Below are 16,594 nucleotides of genomic sequence, written 5' to 3' on the forward strand. Positions count from 1 at the left end.
CTCGCCTTTGCCTCGGTCCGGCCCTGCTGATGGCTAAGATGGTACAATGCTCTGCTGCTACAGGAAAGTAGAAGGAGGCCAAACCATACACACTAGCATAGAGCTAGTAAACGCTCAGGTGACAGTGACAATTTAGCAATGAAAGGGAAGCCAACAACATTTTTATTCCTGCAGTCCTCACAGATGGTAGGAGCTGAAGGACAAAAAATGATCAGGAAAGAGTTAACTGTAGCAGAGAAGAGATCACTGCTAGCTAGGGGGGAAAAAAAGAGAAACCGGTCATAAATTAGGGATAGATAAAGTAATTACCAGCTGCTGGGGTCAGTGTCACAGCTGTAAAAGAGGTGAAGAAACCAGCAGAGCTCACTGATGTTCATATATGCCTGCATTAAAACTCAGCAGAACTTAGTTCTATCTGCTTTGTAATGTAAATCCCTGGTATTTCTCACATTGACTTGTATATCCATCATACAGAGGAATGGATCATCAGGTGCTGATAGTCATAACACATCAGGAAGTGAGAGAGAGAGATGCAGGGATTGGGGAACTCTGGAATTCAGCTATTTGTGCAGAGCAGGGCGCTGGATGGCTGCACTGCGGGACCAGAAGAGATTATTTACTTTGACATATGACCTCTTCTCTCTCCAAGTCCTGCCGCCCTTCTTATCTTATCTGATTTAATCGCCCTAGGCCTTTTCTGGCCTTCCCAGAAATCTGGCCCTATGTACACCTATACCAGTAGTTTAAATTTTACTTTTTTTTTCAATCCTGGTTCTTTAATCCAAGGTGAAAATAAACAGATGAGAAAAACAATTGTATCTATCCTCCTCCTAAAATGACCTTTTTTTAGATACCCCACAGTTTTATTTTATATCTGAATATAGTTTTTTTTTTAATTGTTACAGTTTCATTGTCTGCTCAATGATACCTTTATTGAAATATGTCAGAGCTCAAATCTATGAATTATTCACCCTTTTTATCTCTTTCCTGCTCTCCAAAGCCATTTATTGACAGGAAAGTGTTTTATGGCTGTTATTACTTATCAGTGAGGGTTATGCTATAGTCTGACCCAGTCTGACTCGGTCCCGACCCGGGCAGAAACTGTGACTTGCATACCTGATGTTTAACTTTTTTCAGGGAGAAAAAAAAAAAGAAACACAGCTTAGTTATATGTGTGCTTGGCACTATACACACACAAATCTATCTCATCATGTCACCTCGGTTGTCCTTAAACTCTTAAGGACCACAGGCTTACACCCTCCAGTGACCAGGCTACTTTTTACAAATTAGTGCTCAGCACTTTAACAGCTCGCTGCAGAGCCATACAACTGAACACACAAATTAATCCCCCCCCCCTTTCTGCCCACCAACAGAGATTTCTGTTAGTGGGCTCTGATTGCTGCTGCAGCTTCTTTTTTTTAAGATTAATTGAATTATGATTACATTCTTAATACAAATGTCTATTTTTTATTCCCTCCCCTCCGAAAACCAATCAGAGTGATCCTCTCTCATAGGCAACAGCCTTTGAGAGGATTGCGTGGCGATCCTCTCCAGGGGACAGCCAAGTGACAGGGTGTCCCCAGTACAGCACTGTGGTAGATCGCAGCGCTGTACAATGTAAATAGATAGCGGTTTTGCTGTCTAACAGTCTGCCGGCAACGATCGCCACTGGCAGACTGTTTACAGAGCTCCGCTCCGTCTCTCAACCAGGGATGCACGGGCATCGGCGTGGGCGATCCCCGCTGATCTCCTCCACCAGGACTTGACGCCAATTGGCATTAGGCATTCCTAGAGGAGCCACCTTCCCGGCGCCTATCGGCGTTAGCTGATTGGGAGAAGGTTAAAGGTGGCATAGTCCACTGATTCAGTAGGACAAAAGAAGCACACTGCAGGAATACGAAGCGATAGAGCTGTACCACTTTCACATTGTAATGCACCTGATCTTCCTCCCCAGTATTTTTACTGCTGGAGGTGGTGAGATTTGCACAATAAAACCCTCTACAGATAACACAATTTTTGTGCAGTAGCTAGACACAAATCTGAAACATCCTTGCTTTAAAATGTGCACACACTTAGAATGGTGCTAGTTGTGAAGTGTTTCACACTGTGCACTTTGATAAATAACTTTTGGGTCAATGAAACTTTTCAGAATTAACACTGGAAAAGCTGCATTGAAGTATGCAACAATAATTATAGCACCCTCATGGTGCCTAAAGCCCACACTGGCCCTCATACAAACATGCTAAGATTGTATTCTTTCATCTATCATACTGTATAAAAGTGAACATATTTCCACACATCTTTTCCCTCTCACTGCCTCTGCTGTCATCATGAATGCATGCTTGTCGTCATACTCTAGTTGCAGGGATGTAAATTGTACCAGGCCATGGCGATTTACTGATGTGAATTGCATATGACAGACTCTTGTAAAGAGACACCTAATCTAAGCTAGGTAAATTAATTGCTATAACATCTTATTAACCCAAGCCTTTGCCAGCAGGTGCTTTCCTGTAATGTTTTATAAAATCTTATTTCTACAATAGATGTGATACCAATTCTGCTAAAGGCTCTTCAGCTTCAATCATGAATCTTTTGGACCAGTTACCATTTTCTGTAACCGAATTACAATAAACATACAGAATATAAAACATCATAGCTTACCTTGAATGGTGCACAAGATTTGATTGGATAAATAAAGATGTGATTGAGAGTAATTGGCTTGCCATTTTTAGACATGTTTTCTCTTTTGTCACAGGAACATATATTTTTTGACTTAGAAAAGTTAGAAAATGATGGACTTTTGACAATCCCATTTTTTGAGACTTCTTCCTTGCTAATAAACAACTGCCCTTCATTGGTAATGGCACTTTGCTTTCCAGTGGCAATAAAGTTCTGCTCTCCAGTGTCTAATGTCGGAGGTAAGCTGAGAGTGGCAAACTTTTTCACATCAAATACTTGTTCTGAGTGACCTGAAGAACCTTTTAAGAATGTGTCTACTATGAAATGTAGAAATGCTTGAGCATCTTCAAATGTTGACATGAACCCGAATGATATTCTGACTGAACCAGTGGGTCGTCCATTTATTATGTCCATGTCATCACCACAAACATGTCCAGCCTTTCAGAGAGAATAGAATAATAAAATATTAATGCTATTCAAGGTAACAATTCAAGCAAATAGTTGTCCCTTTATTTAGGTATTATTGAGTAAAACACTATTTGTAAGTAGGAATGGCCAATAAGATGAAAATAACTCCAAGTTGATGTGGGATTATGCACATTTTTATGCACATTTTTAAAGCTTGAAAAAGGACCATTTACATCCGACCAAGGTTGACCTGGATTGGTCCATTTTCAAAGTACCGTATATACATTTGCATATAAAATATGCATAAACTTGGAATTATTTTGTATCTTATTGACCATCCCTATTTTACATAGTGTTTACAAATATTTACAGAAGTGTGTTATTGAATGCAAAAGTGGTTATTTTGTATTCAAGGTTTGTAATTTTAGTGTGCTTTTTTGACCCCAGTGCCTCCAGTCTTCAAGACCTGACAAAAACAATCTGGAAACAACTAACTAAAGGTGGCTGCACACCATACATTTTTTAAATATCTTTAAATTCAGGAATTACAATCACTTTTTTTCTGATTGAATCTTACTAATGTACCACACACCTATGTTCAATTTTTCCTCAGTTATGATAAAACTGATTGAAAACTCAGAAAAAAATGCCTGGGTTGTACATCAAGAAATTGTCAATCTACCACACACCATTCAATTTTCATATAAATTGATCATAAAAAAAACTCCTCTTCTTTTATCGAATAAAAATGGGAAATGTGATGAGATCGATCATATCTATCGAATTGGTGTAAAATTGGATCTTTTAATTGTATGGTGTGTGGGCACCTTTAGTAAGATCTAGCAATATATTTGCAATAATATTTACTTTAAGACCTACTTCTCTGTGCATCAGACCTACCGTATTTTTCGGATTATAAGACGCACTTTTTCTCCTCCAAAAGTGGGGGGAAATGTGGGTGTGTCTGATAGTCCGAATGTGCTGTAAGATGTCGCCTCGCCCCCCCCCCCAAGCAAAGTGCAGCCGGAGATTACCTATGAGCCGCACGCTTTAAATCTACATGCCCGTCTCCTCCTCTGTCCTTTCTTGTTTCCGTTTTGCGGTGTGGCCTTGAGCTGCCAGCCTCCATCTCCTTCTCCAGCATGATGCCTCTCATATGCTGCAAATATGGCCAGAAGCTGCAAAGGGTTGTAGGCATTGTCCCATTAAGCAATGCAGCGGATCGGAGCAGATGCGGTATATGCCCCGGGACCATGCCGCTGAAGGGAACAAGCGAGGCAGCAGGCAAATCTTCACAGAGATTGGACTCATAGTCTCCCGGTGGAACAAGGCTCCATTATTGTGGCCAATCACTGCTCTTCCTGAGCAGCAGTGACCTATCAGGCATCAGTGGGCGTTGATCAAGGACAATGCCCACTGATGCCTGATAGGTCACTGCTGCTCAGGGAGAGCAGTGATTGGCTGCAATAATTAAGACTTGTCCCACCGGGGAGACCATCGGATCCAATCTCTGCAAAGGTTTCTTTTCTGCCTAGCCCCTCCCCTCGGCGGCATGGTCCTGGGACATGTACCGCATCTGCTCTGATCAGCTTAGTGGGACAGTGCCTACAATTCTTCGCAGCTTCTGGCCGTCTTTGCAGCATATGAGAGGCATCACGCTGGAGAAGGAGATGGAGGCTGACAACTCACGGGCCACACAGGAAACCAAGAAGGACCGAGGAGGAGACGGGCATCTAGAAGTGTGTGGCTCATAGGTAATCTCTGGCTGCAGGGGTTGGCATCTGTCCGTCTTTGTAGGACATGAGAGCCATCATGCTGGATCAGGAGATGGAGACAGCTCACATGCGCTGGGTCATGGCTCCAAACACAGATTTTTCTGTGCATTAGTCTGGCTACTGTGTGAGCAGTGGACTATCTTTTAGATTCCTGGTTTTAGTTGGTCCATACTGCTTTCCTTTTTCAGATTTTTGCATGGAGGTTCTGTTCAGCCATGGGCAACAGGTGCCTCTGATTGTGTCATTATTTTCCAGAAATCCTTGGCTGCAGAGCATAGTGGGACAGCCAGGCAAGGGGAAGGTTAGTGGCTGGCGGGAGGGGAGAGATGTGGGGACAGCCAGTAGCCATGATTGGGGACGAGGAGGTCACAAGGGGGTGGAGGTAAAGGAGAACAGAGGAGGCCACAGCTGGGACAAAGGAGTTCACAAGGGGGACAGGAGGTCACAAAGGGAGCAAAGGAGGACAGAGGAAGACACAGGGGGTCACAAGGGGGGTGGGTTAAGGAGAACAGATGAGGTCACATCTGAGTCACAGATGAGGGGAAAAGGAGGACACAAGCTGTACACAAGTAAAGCACAGGGGTGACAAAATAAGTACAATGCCCCTGCACCATGGACCCCCACCAGGTTTAGTTTTTTTTTTTTCCTGGTTTTTGTCCTCTAAACCTTGGTGCGTCTTATGGTCAGGAGCGTCTTATAGTCCGAAAAATACGGTACTTATCTTTGCTTAAAGGAAACCAGAGCTCTTGAAAAGAGCACCCGAAATGAAAAAGATTTATACATACTTGGGGCTTTCTCCAGCCCCATAAGTTCGGATCGCTCCCACGCTGCTGTACTCCGCTGTCTGCACTTCTGTCATTCGCAGCCAGTCTGACGTAAGAGAAGTTCGCTGTTTGCTAATCTCTCCAGCAGCCACTGGAGAAATATGTAGAGGGTGCACTTCTCCTGCGTAGACTGGCCCCGACTGGTTGAAGTGACGGGACCCGATACTGACGCTGCAGACAGCGGAGGATGGTGGCGTGGGAGCGAGCCGAGCTTGTGGGGCTGGAGGAAGCCCCAGGTATGTATAAATCTTTTTCATTTCGGGTGCTCTGGTACACTTTAAGATACCGGTTGTGAAATAAATGAGGCACGTTCAAGGCTGCTAGGCTGTGGCCACTTCTACCTTCTACCATAAGAAATGCATCAGTGGAAGTAATGGGAGTGGTGTCCAGTAGGTAGAAAAGAAGCACAGTTTAGGACTATAGAACATTACTAATAGCCATGGCAGCATATCTGTTTTCCTGTCTAGCAGGTTACGTTCTCTACTGGGCTAGAGGCACTACTGGTTGAATGTACATGTTCTTTCAAAACTATAGTGGATTTGAAGCATTTGGTACATTAGTGATGATTATTGAGATGCAGTAGGTTATGATTTTAATTAGCCTATTTTCAAACTGCATAAAAATGCATAGTTTTAGCATAAAGTTTGCACCAACTCAGGAACCATCTCTACAGCACACCACAATGATTGAGATATGCCATTAGATTCGCTTCAGTACAGTATATCTACACCCCTGCAGACTTCATTTAAACGCCCAGGGGAGTAAATATGCGTATCCCCGCTGCTACCAATGCTGTAAGCGCTCCCGCTTATTTGTGTGCTCGTTCACATTGCCATCTGCCCGCCAGGAGATCAATGAATGGGAAAGCAATTCTTAATCATTGATCTAAGTCCCCGTAGCAATGATCGTCGCCTTCTATGGGAAGCTGCACGATCATGCTAATAAATAAATGTTTCCCCTCCTCAGTACGCTTCCTGTAAGCATACATATTTCGCTTACAGGCCGCATGAAAAAAAAAGACTGAGGCCATCTTGTGGCCAAATAGTAAAACTACATCTAAAAGCATTTTTTTAAATGCAAAGACCTGTTTTTACATTTTAAATTAACCTCTTACCTCCCACACTCCCCAATAGTTACCAACATTTATTTTTTTTTGTAAAAAAAATAAAATAAAATACATTTACAATTATAAAAAATACATAAATAGTTTTCTTAGGGACTGAACTTTTTTAATATGTATGTCAAGAGGGTATAATACTGTTACTTTATAAATTATGGGCTTTTTATTAGTGATGGACGCAAAACTGAAAAAAATGCATCTTTATTTCCTAATAAAATATTGGCGCCAGACATTGTGATAGGGACATCATTTAAATGGGAAAATAAATAACGTGGATTTTAATTATGGTAGCATGCATTATTTAAAAATTATAATGGCTGAAAACTGAAAAATAAGGATTTTTTTTCCAATTTTTTCTTATTTTCCCATTAAAAAACATTTAGCATAAAATAATTATTGGCATAATGTAGCACCCAAAGAAAGCCTAATTAGTGATAAAAAAAAACACATTTAACACATTTCAGTGTGATAAGTAGAGATAAAGTTATTGGCAAATGAATTGAAGGAGAGCTGAAAGGTGAAAATTGCTTGGATGCTGAAGGGATAAGACCCCTCAGTTGTGAAGTGGTTAAACATTCATATTATAACCTTGAACTGAGATATTGGTATTTATTCAAAACCCTTTTTACAATTATGCTTTATAAATATCTTAATTGTGTTGTAAACAGTACATATGACTGCCAATTGTGAGTAGGGTGTCACACCAAGCTTGTACTAACACTCTCCCTATAGAAGTCAATGGTGGAAGAAGGTGGGTGGGGTCAGCAAGGCGGTGCAGATCTTGGGTGGTAGACTCTTTGAAGGATAACCTGTCCATCATTTAAATACACAGCTTTCATATGACTGCTGTATTCTACAGCAAAATGAAGGTATTTGGGAGTTTGTTCAATGTGTTGCTCCTATGTTGCTCATGAAACAGTGAGCCTCTAGATACGCTTTAAAGCAGTGTAAAGCTGGCCACTTTGCATTTGGCTTTGCATTTGATTTTTCAATAACTAAAACAATTTTGCATAATTTTCACTGTGTTAAAATACATTCCAATGCAAACATTACTTCTAGAGTGATACCAAAGCAGGTCTCCTTGGCAATTATTTGACTTCCCTCATTACTACAAACAATCTCCAGGTCTATTAGTACTTTTGAGTGCCTGGTAGCTGCTAAGGCTAAATACACACTATACAATTTCCCATCTGATTGACGGGATAGGACAAGTATTATCAATTTGTCTGATATGCTTTCCTTATCGATCAAAAGCAGTTTGACCATGTACACAAGATACAACTTCCAATCATCGTACATTCAAAAAAATTAACATTTTAAAACATTAAAATAATGTTAGTAACAAGATGTCATTACCAGCATCTAGCATTGCATTGTGTCTCGTCCACTTCCTGGTTAGTTTGCAGGTGTCCTGCAGCCAGCCAATCACAATGCCAGAACTGAAGCATGGTGATGGTGCAAACTAACCAGAAAGTTAAAGAGACTTGATCACCGGGAACAGGTGATGTATAATAATGCTCTTATTCTCACAATGAACCTTCCGCCCCACTGCCTAACCTTAACTAATCTCCACTACAGTCTGCTGAAAACCCGCCCATCGGGAGGGTCCGACGTGTGTTCGCACCTTTAGATTTACACTGCTGCTAGGTTCATGTACATTTAGCTCTTTATGTGATATAACAAGATAAGGATTGGGGGTGTGGCCTTTGTTGAGGGGTGGAGATTAAAGCACCAGAATGTCTGTGCCTACAAGCTCTGAAGTTTAAATCCGGCCCTGTATGTACATATTTATGTTTGTACTACAAAGCTGCTATAACATTGTTCTGCCTTTTTCATTTTTCTATTACATCTTGCATATTTTATAATTTATTAACTTGTACCTACAGACCATAATATGCAGCTGGTAGGAAAAAAACTCATAATAAACAGTTTTTACAAGTCACAATGACACAAAAAGAGTTTGTTGTGATAGGATTTGATAAGGTGGGTGTTATGTGATTGCCTTTATGCTCTTCCTTCTTTTCATCTACCACACTAGAAAAATAGCCCTGCAAGCAAATTTTTGATGCAGTACACTTTTATTTCCCAAACAATTTTATGGCAAGGGATGTGGCCGGCCTACACTGACATGTCCCCCACCTGTCAAGGTCCTGAAGAGTGCAAGACCTTGTCTGGCTGCTTAGAATGAAGGATACTTTGTTAGTTGCTGTGACAATTCGCTCTGGAATTAAAAAAATAAGTTTGATGCAATACTTTTGAAACATCTACAAATTTGAAGCAGAACTGTAAATTCATTAAAAGCAAACAGTTTCACTTACCTAGGGCTTCCTGAAGCAGCCGTCCTGTCCTGCGCCGGTCCTGCCCGAGCTTCCGTTCTCCCGCGGGAGCTACTTTCATTACCGCCGACTTGCAACTGCGCCTGTGCGCCCTGGGCAATGCGACACTTTCTTCGCGTTCCCGCCCGCTATAGCTGCTCCAGCTGGTGGGAACGCAAGGAAAGCGTAGCATTGCCCGGGGCACGCAAGCGCAGTTGCCGTCGACTTGTACGCCGGCGGTAATGAAAGTAGCTTGCGTGGGAGAATGGAGGCTCGGGCAGGACCGGCAAGGGCACAGGACGGCTGCTGGGGGCTTCGGGAAGCCCCAGATAAGTGAAACTGTTTGCTTTTAATGAATTTACAGTTCCGCTTTAAGTGTGTTTATAGGTGATTGGGGAGGGGGGGGACCACAGTAACAGATTTTAAAATGAGATCTTGCTTTAAATAGGGCCTAGTGTACACATCTAGAAAATATTACTATGTATCCTAATTGTATGAAGACGAAAATTGCATGTACAAAATACTGACCTGTAGATTACTTTTTATCTCATCAGTGGTCAATCCCAAAAGTTTCTGGCAGGCCCCACCATTGCAGAAACAACCTGTGCGAAAATGGATATTGTATAAACTGGCCAGTTTGTCAACCTGTAAAAACGAGAAGTTCGGTTTTATTTTTCCTTTAGGCAACTGCATGGCAAGAACATATATTTAGCTACTTAACCATTTATGCCACCTGGACGTGATCCTCACGTCCAGGCGGCTGCTGTCCTGCTGCTGCACAAATGTGGGCGCACCTGCACACCCCCATGCCGCCCCACGGCAGCCCTGAGATCAAAGAATGGGAACATGGTTCCTGTTTATTGATCTATGTCCCCGGCAGAAAAAACAACGGCCTTTCATCAGAGGCCGTGGCCTTTCTGAAAAAACATAGTTTATTGCCCTCCTCTCGCTTCCTGGAAGTGAGAATGATAAAAAAAAAAAAAATCTCAATGTGGCCATCTTGTGGCCAAATAGTAAAACCACATCCACATACATTTTTCAATACAATAAACACACATTATTACATTTTAAATTAACTGTTTATTTCCCACACCAAGAATTACCCGAATACAATTTTTAATGGAAATAAAAAAAAAATTAAAATTAACAATTACAAACATTTTTTAAATTATAGTGATGAACGTAAAACTGAAAAAATTCCCACTTTATTTCCAAATAAAATATTGGCGCCATAAATTGTGATAGGGACAAAATTTTAATGGTGCAATAACCGAGACAAATGGGCAAATAAAATACATAGGTTTTAATGATGGTAGCCTGTATTTATTATAAAGCTATAATGGCGGAAACCTGAGAAATAATGATTTTTCCATTTTTTTCTTAATATTCCTGTTAAAATGCATTTAGAAAAACATAATTCTTAGCAAAATGTACCACCCAAAGAAAGACTACTTGGTGGTGGAAAAAAAAAGATATAGATCAATCATTGTGATAATTAGTGATAAAGTTATTAGCGAATGAATGGGAGGTGAAAATTGCTCTGTTGTATAAGGTGAAAAATCCCAGTGGGCTAAAATGGTTAATGCAATGATCATTATGGTGTGTCTCATTCATACTTTGCAATTTAAAAGAGAAAAAAGTATGAGTTTTTGTAAACTGAGATGTATAGAATTAAGAATTTTAAAACCTTATAGGCATACTGATAAAACATTCAGTGAGGGAGCATATTAAAAGGGAAAACAATGTAAAACTTTGGCACAAAATTTAAACTTTGAAAGTAGTGGGAGGTTGTAATTGTGATGGCTAGACAACAATAGATTTTTTTCCCAAAAGGAAAATTAAAATCCTTTTTTTTATAGGGGGCCTGAATTCAGAGGGATATAGAGGTTGTCACATTTATTTCCATGTAAACAGCCTTTCAACCTTTTACCCATACACTTCAAACACAAACATACAGATCAGAGGTTTCTGACTGAAGTCTGACTAGATAGGTGACATGCTTGTTTCAGGTGTGTTGTTCATGTTCAGACACTACTGATGCAATATCAGCAGGATTGCCAGGCAACTGGTATTGTTTAAAAGGAAATAAATATGCCATATGATTCTCACGTCTATTAATGTTCCATGCCATAATGTAATATATTTATCAGGGCCCCAATTTTTTTAATCCAATCAGGATCCCTCAGTTTAATTTATAAGGGTCTCTTTAAAAAGACCTGATAGATAATCCCCTGTGATTTGTATTCTTTATGTTTGGTCAGTGGTGTCACCATGATCCCCTACTGTCATCTTGATTTTCCTTTGTACCCTAATGTTCTAAAGTAAAGTGAAATAAGGGTTCCTACATTGATTGGAATTCTGACATCAATGGATGTTCCTTGCCGTTTAACAGTGATGGGCTCACAAGTTACCTACTCGAATTTGTAAATAAAATGAGGCTTAATTGCCTCAGCTATGTCCACCTCTGGGGTTTCCAGATTCCACCATTTTAATGTTATCTCTACCACCTTCTTGGGTCAACCACATAAGTGGGAAAGGACCCCTTGAGCAGTACTGTGAAAGTGTCTTGTCAGAATGGGGAGACTTTGCTGCAGCTGCACCTTCTTTCAAAGTATCCCAATATACATGCAAACTGCGCCTGCCTCAAAGTATCTCTAACGTTGAGTATTCGCTACCACAAGTCCACCATGTTATACTGAAAATTGTTGTGACAGCGCTCCTCTTCTCAGTGACTAATACCTGCAAAAAACAAGCTCCACATAGTGCATTATCAATAATACAATTTCACTGCATGCACATCCACCCAGTGAGAATCGGTGTATTGTGTTTCACTCCATGTGACATTCAGAATCCTCTCCCTTCAATATAGCCGCTCACCAGATAGATGCCACCTCAAAGCCAGGTGGGTCTAGCGCTTTGCCAACGGCAACAAATTTCACATCTCCAAACTTCGCCTTTTGTAAAATCTCCAATTTAATCCAAAAAGATCATGAAAAAACAAATAAAAAGATACATAGCGTAACACTGTTTACACATAGAGTTTCCTGGCCTGCGCCCTCTAGTACACTCACTCAGATCAGTAGTTTCAGCGCATATCGGGCTTCTCAGCCCAGCAATACCGCTCTCTCACCGCGGTGTCGGCGTCCCGTACTCCCGCTGTTTCAGTAGTATCACTGCTCGGTTTCGTACATGCGTCCCGCTGCTCTGTGACGTCAGACGCACCTGGCTCCGCGGAGCCAGGTGCGTCTGACGTCACAGAGCAGTGGGACGCATGTACGAAACCGAGCAGTGATACTACTGAAACAGCGGGAGTACGGGACGCCGACACCGCGGTGAGAGAGCGGTATTGCTGGGCTGAGAAGCCCGATATGCGCTGAAACTACTGATCTGAGTGAGTGTACTAGAGGGCGCAGGCCAGGAAACTCTATGTGTAAACAGTGTTACGCTATGTATCTTTTTATTTGTTTTTACATGATCTTTTTGGATTAAATTGGAGATTTTACAAAAGGCGAAGTTTGGAGATGTGAAATTTGTTGCCGTTGGCAAAGCGCTAGACCCACCTGGCTTTGAGGTGGCATCTATCTGGTGAGCGGCTATATTGAAGGGAGAGGATTCTGAATGTCACATGGAGTGAAACACAATACACCGATTCTCACTGGGTGGATGTGCATGCAGTGAAATTGTATTATTGATAATGCACTATGTGGAGCTTGTTTTTTGCAGGTATTAGTCACTGAGAAGAGGAGCGCTGTCACAACAATTTTCAGTATTTCAAAGTATCCCCCCAATGTTCCAGAGTACGTAGCTAGGTCTGGCATTCAGAAGGGGGTGGGTGGCTGCTTGGTTACTTCCCTTCTTTCCTGGTCAAGGTGCAAGATGCAAAGGAAAAAAGACTATTGTAGCATAGGGATGCTATTGAGAAAACTGTTGCATTACCACTACCTCTGCATTTGAAAATGTAATTTCCAAACAACACCTCAATTTTGATTTAGTGATTTATTTATTTTTTTCAAATCATAGCAGTTTTTTCAGGGGTTTCTGCAATTAATTTGGAAATGCGCTTAAGATGGCAACCTATATACTTCAATGCAATCTGGTGATAAGAGAACTCAGAATGTTTAAAGCAAACACTGCATTTACTGAATGCAAATCAGAAAGGTACATTTCCATTCACAATTTATAACATTGGCATTCTGTGGATTCTCTCTCTAATGCTCATCTATAATAATACTGTGTTTACACCACACTATTATTACTACCATACAGGTACTTAGCATTTTAATAGGATGCCTGAGGGTGAAGAACAGCAAAATTACAGGATTGCTTTATCACCACTTACAGAAACCCATCCACCGTTTTTTGTTTGTGAAGTACGCTACACAAAAAAAATGTGTTAATTGCTTGTTATTAGACCATCTGCAGCAAGAACAAGTTCTGCTTTCAGGGTATTATTAGTAAGATCTGCAATTACTTAAGCAAGCGATCGAGATATTGCTTTGCAAAGTTGATTAGAAACATATTTCTTTAGTATAGAAACAGCTACACTTAAAATATTCTGTAAAATAAAATTAAATTAAAGTGAAATATGATTGAACGCATAATTCCTGATTTAGATCTTGGTTTAATTGTTTACATTCAGAATAGTGTCATTCTGATAATCTCTTAAAAGAAATAAATGGGATCTCTGTAAGACAAATACAACAGTTTTGATATTTAACGAAAATTCATATTTTGTAATATTCAGTCATCATTACTGAGATATATTTCATCAGGAATTATAATATATCCTCTAAATTGTAAGCGCTCAAGGGGGCAGGGACCTCCCCCTAAGGTTTTCTGTTTCTGTAGTATTTTATCAAATGTACTAGTATGCACTAGTATTGGTAAGGACTGGTTGTTCTTTTTTTTTATGTAATTAGACTTTTATTTTCACTTTAAAAAAAAAAGAGAAAGATATAGCTTACATTTTGCACGCAGTGCTAAAAGTATACAATAGGGGGGCGTGGCCACCGCTCGAGCAGGACGGGTGGATAGTAGCTGAGCTCCGCCGACAAACCTTCCAAACCGGCTCAAAACATTGCCTGCACCGCTTCTCTCAGCCTCTGAAACGGAGGAGATGGCCCTGGAAACTGACCCCAGCAAAAAGAGGAAGAAACGCGGCCAAAAACTACAGAAACTCACTGATTATTTCACAGAGAAGGCCTCGCGCGCTTCTTCCTCCTCCAAAGATGGCGCTCGCTCTCAGCAACAACAAGCCAGGGGACTCCCGCAGGTTCCACAATCAGCCACGGTATGCAGTCCCTGCACCTCGGATCAGCCGGCAGACTGCTCCTCCTCATCTCCAGACGGCTCACCATCCACCAGGAGCCCAGAATCAATAACCAAACGCACGTTATATATTTTCAGTACAAGACGGCACTGCCCTACTGCATAAGCTGAAAATTCAGATCCCTCCGCAGCAACAAAAGCATGACAAGCATACTCCTCCAAACAAAATGTCGCAAGATTGGCAATCCACCAAGCGTTAAGGTTGACGGCTGATCCCCTACTATCCTCTCCATTTAAGACGCTCTCCTGCCGTATTGTTTCTAATTTGGATTTACCTTCACCATATTTCGCAGACTCTCTGGCCAACCAAAAAGTATGGCTCCCCATTCTCTCAGTACTGCCCCCGAGTCACTGGGTGAGATAATGGACAAACCTCTCACCTTACTTTTGGTTCTTTTCACTTGCATTGATATCTGCATATCTGTTATGATTAAGCAGCTTTGTTTATGTTGTATTGTTCTTTCGTTACCTTTAGAGATTATCTTGATGTTACTATGGGGTTGGTTCCCCCCAAATGTGACAGGGCCTACAGGGAATATTACCCATTGGTCACATACAGTTTTTTATCCATACTCTACTGGTATAATTCTTTACTCAGCTGTTTTCTAGTTCTTAATGGAGTTAAATATAGTTTCCATAAATGTTAGAGGTCTAAATAGCGCCTTTAAAAGACGCCAAATGTGGAATGAGATTGGGAAAAATAAGGGATCTATTCTTTTTGCACAAGAAACCCACCTTTTACAAAAAGATTCACACTACTGTAACAACAAAGATTTTCCTCTTATCCTCCACAGTACCCACCCCAAGAAAAAGAAAGTAGTGTGCATAGCCTTCCACGCGGATTTAAATATCTCAATTAAAAGTACCATAATTGATACTCAAGGCCAATATATCATATTTGTTGGTATAATTAATAACCAACCCTTTACACTAATCAACATATATTGCCCCAATAAAGCACCCAAGGCCCTTCTACAAAAAGTCATAAATAAAGCCAACACAGTAAAAGAGGGGTTTCTTCTTATAGGTGGGGATTTGAATGCAACAGTGAGCAAACTAGATTCCTCATCTAAATTTAACAGATCCTCCCCACTTTTGCAAGCCTTATTAAGCTTTAATGATTTATTCGACCCGTGGAGGATACAACATGGTACACAAAGGGATTACTCCTTTTACTCCATGGTCCACAACTCTTACTCCAGAATAGACAATTTCTTAGTAGACAGAAATCTTCTCCCCCGTATCCGTGCAACAGATATTGGATCAATAACATTGTCTGACCATGCCCCGATTCATTACCAATCCCACCTACCAACAATCTATCACAAACGATATATTAGAATTCTTCAAATTTAATGACTCTCCAGATATTAATGTCACAACTCTTTGGGCCTCTCACAAAGCCTTTGTCAGAGGTTTATTAATTAAACTAGGTGCTAAAACCAAACGAGATACCGCTAGGAAATATAACGCCCTAATAGACCGAATTAAAATAACCGAACAATCTCACAGGCGCTCGCAGGACCCTACAACGGGCCATAGCCTATTTCTACTCAGGCAACAACTAAAAGATCTCCTCATAATAAATTACGAACACAACCTCCACAAGCTAAAACAATCACACTACTCACAATCAAATAAAGCCGGCTAGGCTCTGGCTAATCTCATTAAACATAAATTAAGCAAATCTAGAATAGCCTCCGTTACCCATCCTATCACCAACAAAAAACTTTTTGATCCCAACCAAATTGCTAATGCATTCAAGGATTTCTATTCGCAACTTTACAACTTAAAGGAAGACAAAACAATCACCCACCCCACTCCTGACGCTATATCAGCCTTTCTAAAATCAATTAAACTTCCCACTTTGACGCCAGATCAATTAGAATCTCTTAACAAACCATTTATGCTAGATGAGGTACAAAAGGTAATCAAATCCCTAAAACAAAATAAAGCACCAGGACCAGACGGATTTAATAATCAATACCTTAAACTCTTCTCTAATGTACTTGCCCCCACGCTAACCAAACTTTTCAACAGTTTTGCCTCTGGTAACCCGATTCTTCCTGAATTTTTAAATGCTAATATTACGGTGATTCCTAAGCCGGGCAAGAACACGGAAATAATAGCCAATTACAGACCAAT

General features: G+C 40.8%; 1 protein-coding gene across 1 annotated transcript in view; it reads right to left on the reverse strand.

Annotated features, from left to right (window-relative positions):
* MOCOS (molybdenum cofactor sulfurase) overlaps nt 1-16,594 on the reverse strand; it is a 424,598-nt gene that overhangs the window by 92,476 nt on the left and 315,528 nt on the right. The window contains exons 7-8 of the mRNA XM_068236674.1: nt 9,650-9,766; nt 2,662-3,117 (exon numbers count right to left, since the gene is read on the reverse strand). Coding sequence (XP_068092775.1) covers nt 2,662-3,117; nt 9,650-9,766 — 573 coding nt within the window. The remainder of the gene's footprint in view (nt 1-2,661; nt 3,118-9,649; nt 9,767-16,594) is intronic.

This window comes from Hyperolius riggenbachi, chromosome 5, assembly GCF_040937935.1.
Source record: "Hyperolius riggenbachi isolate aHypRig1 chromosome 5, aHypRig1.pri, whole genome shotgun sequence".
In the NCBI taxonomy this organism is placed as follows: domain Eukaryota; kingdom Metazoa; phylum Chordata; class Amphibia; order Anura; family Hyperoliidae; genus Hyperolius; species Hyperolius riggenbachi.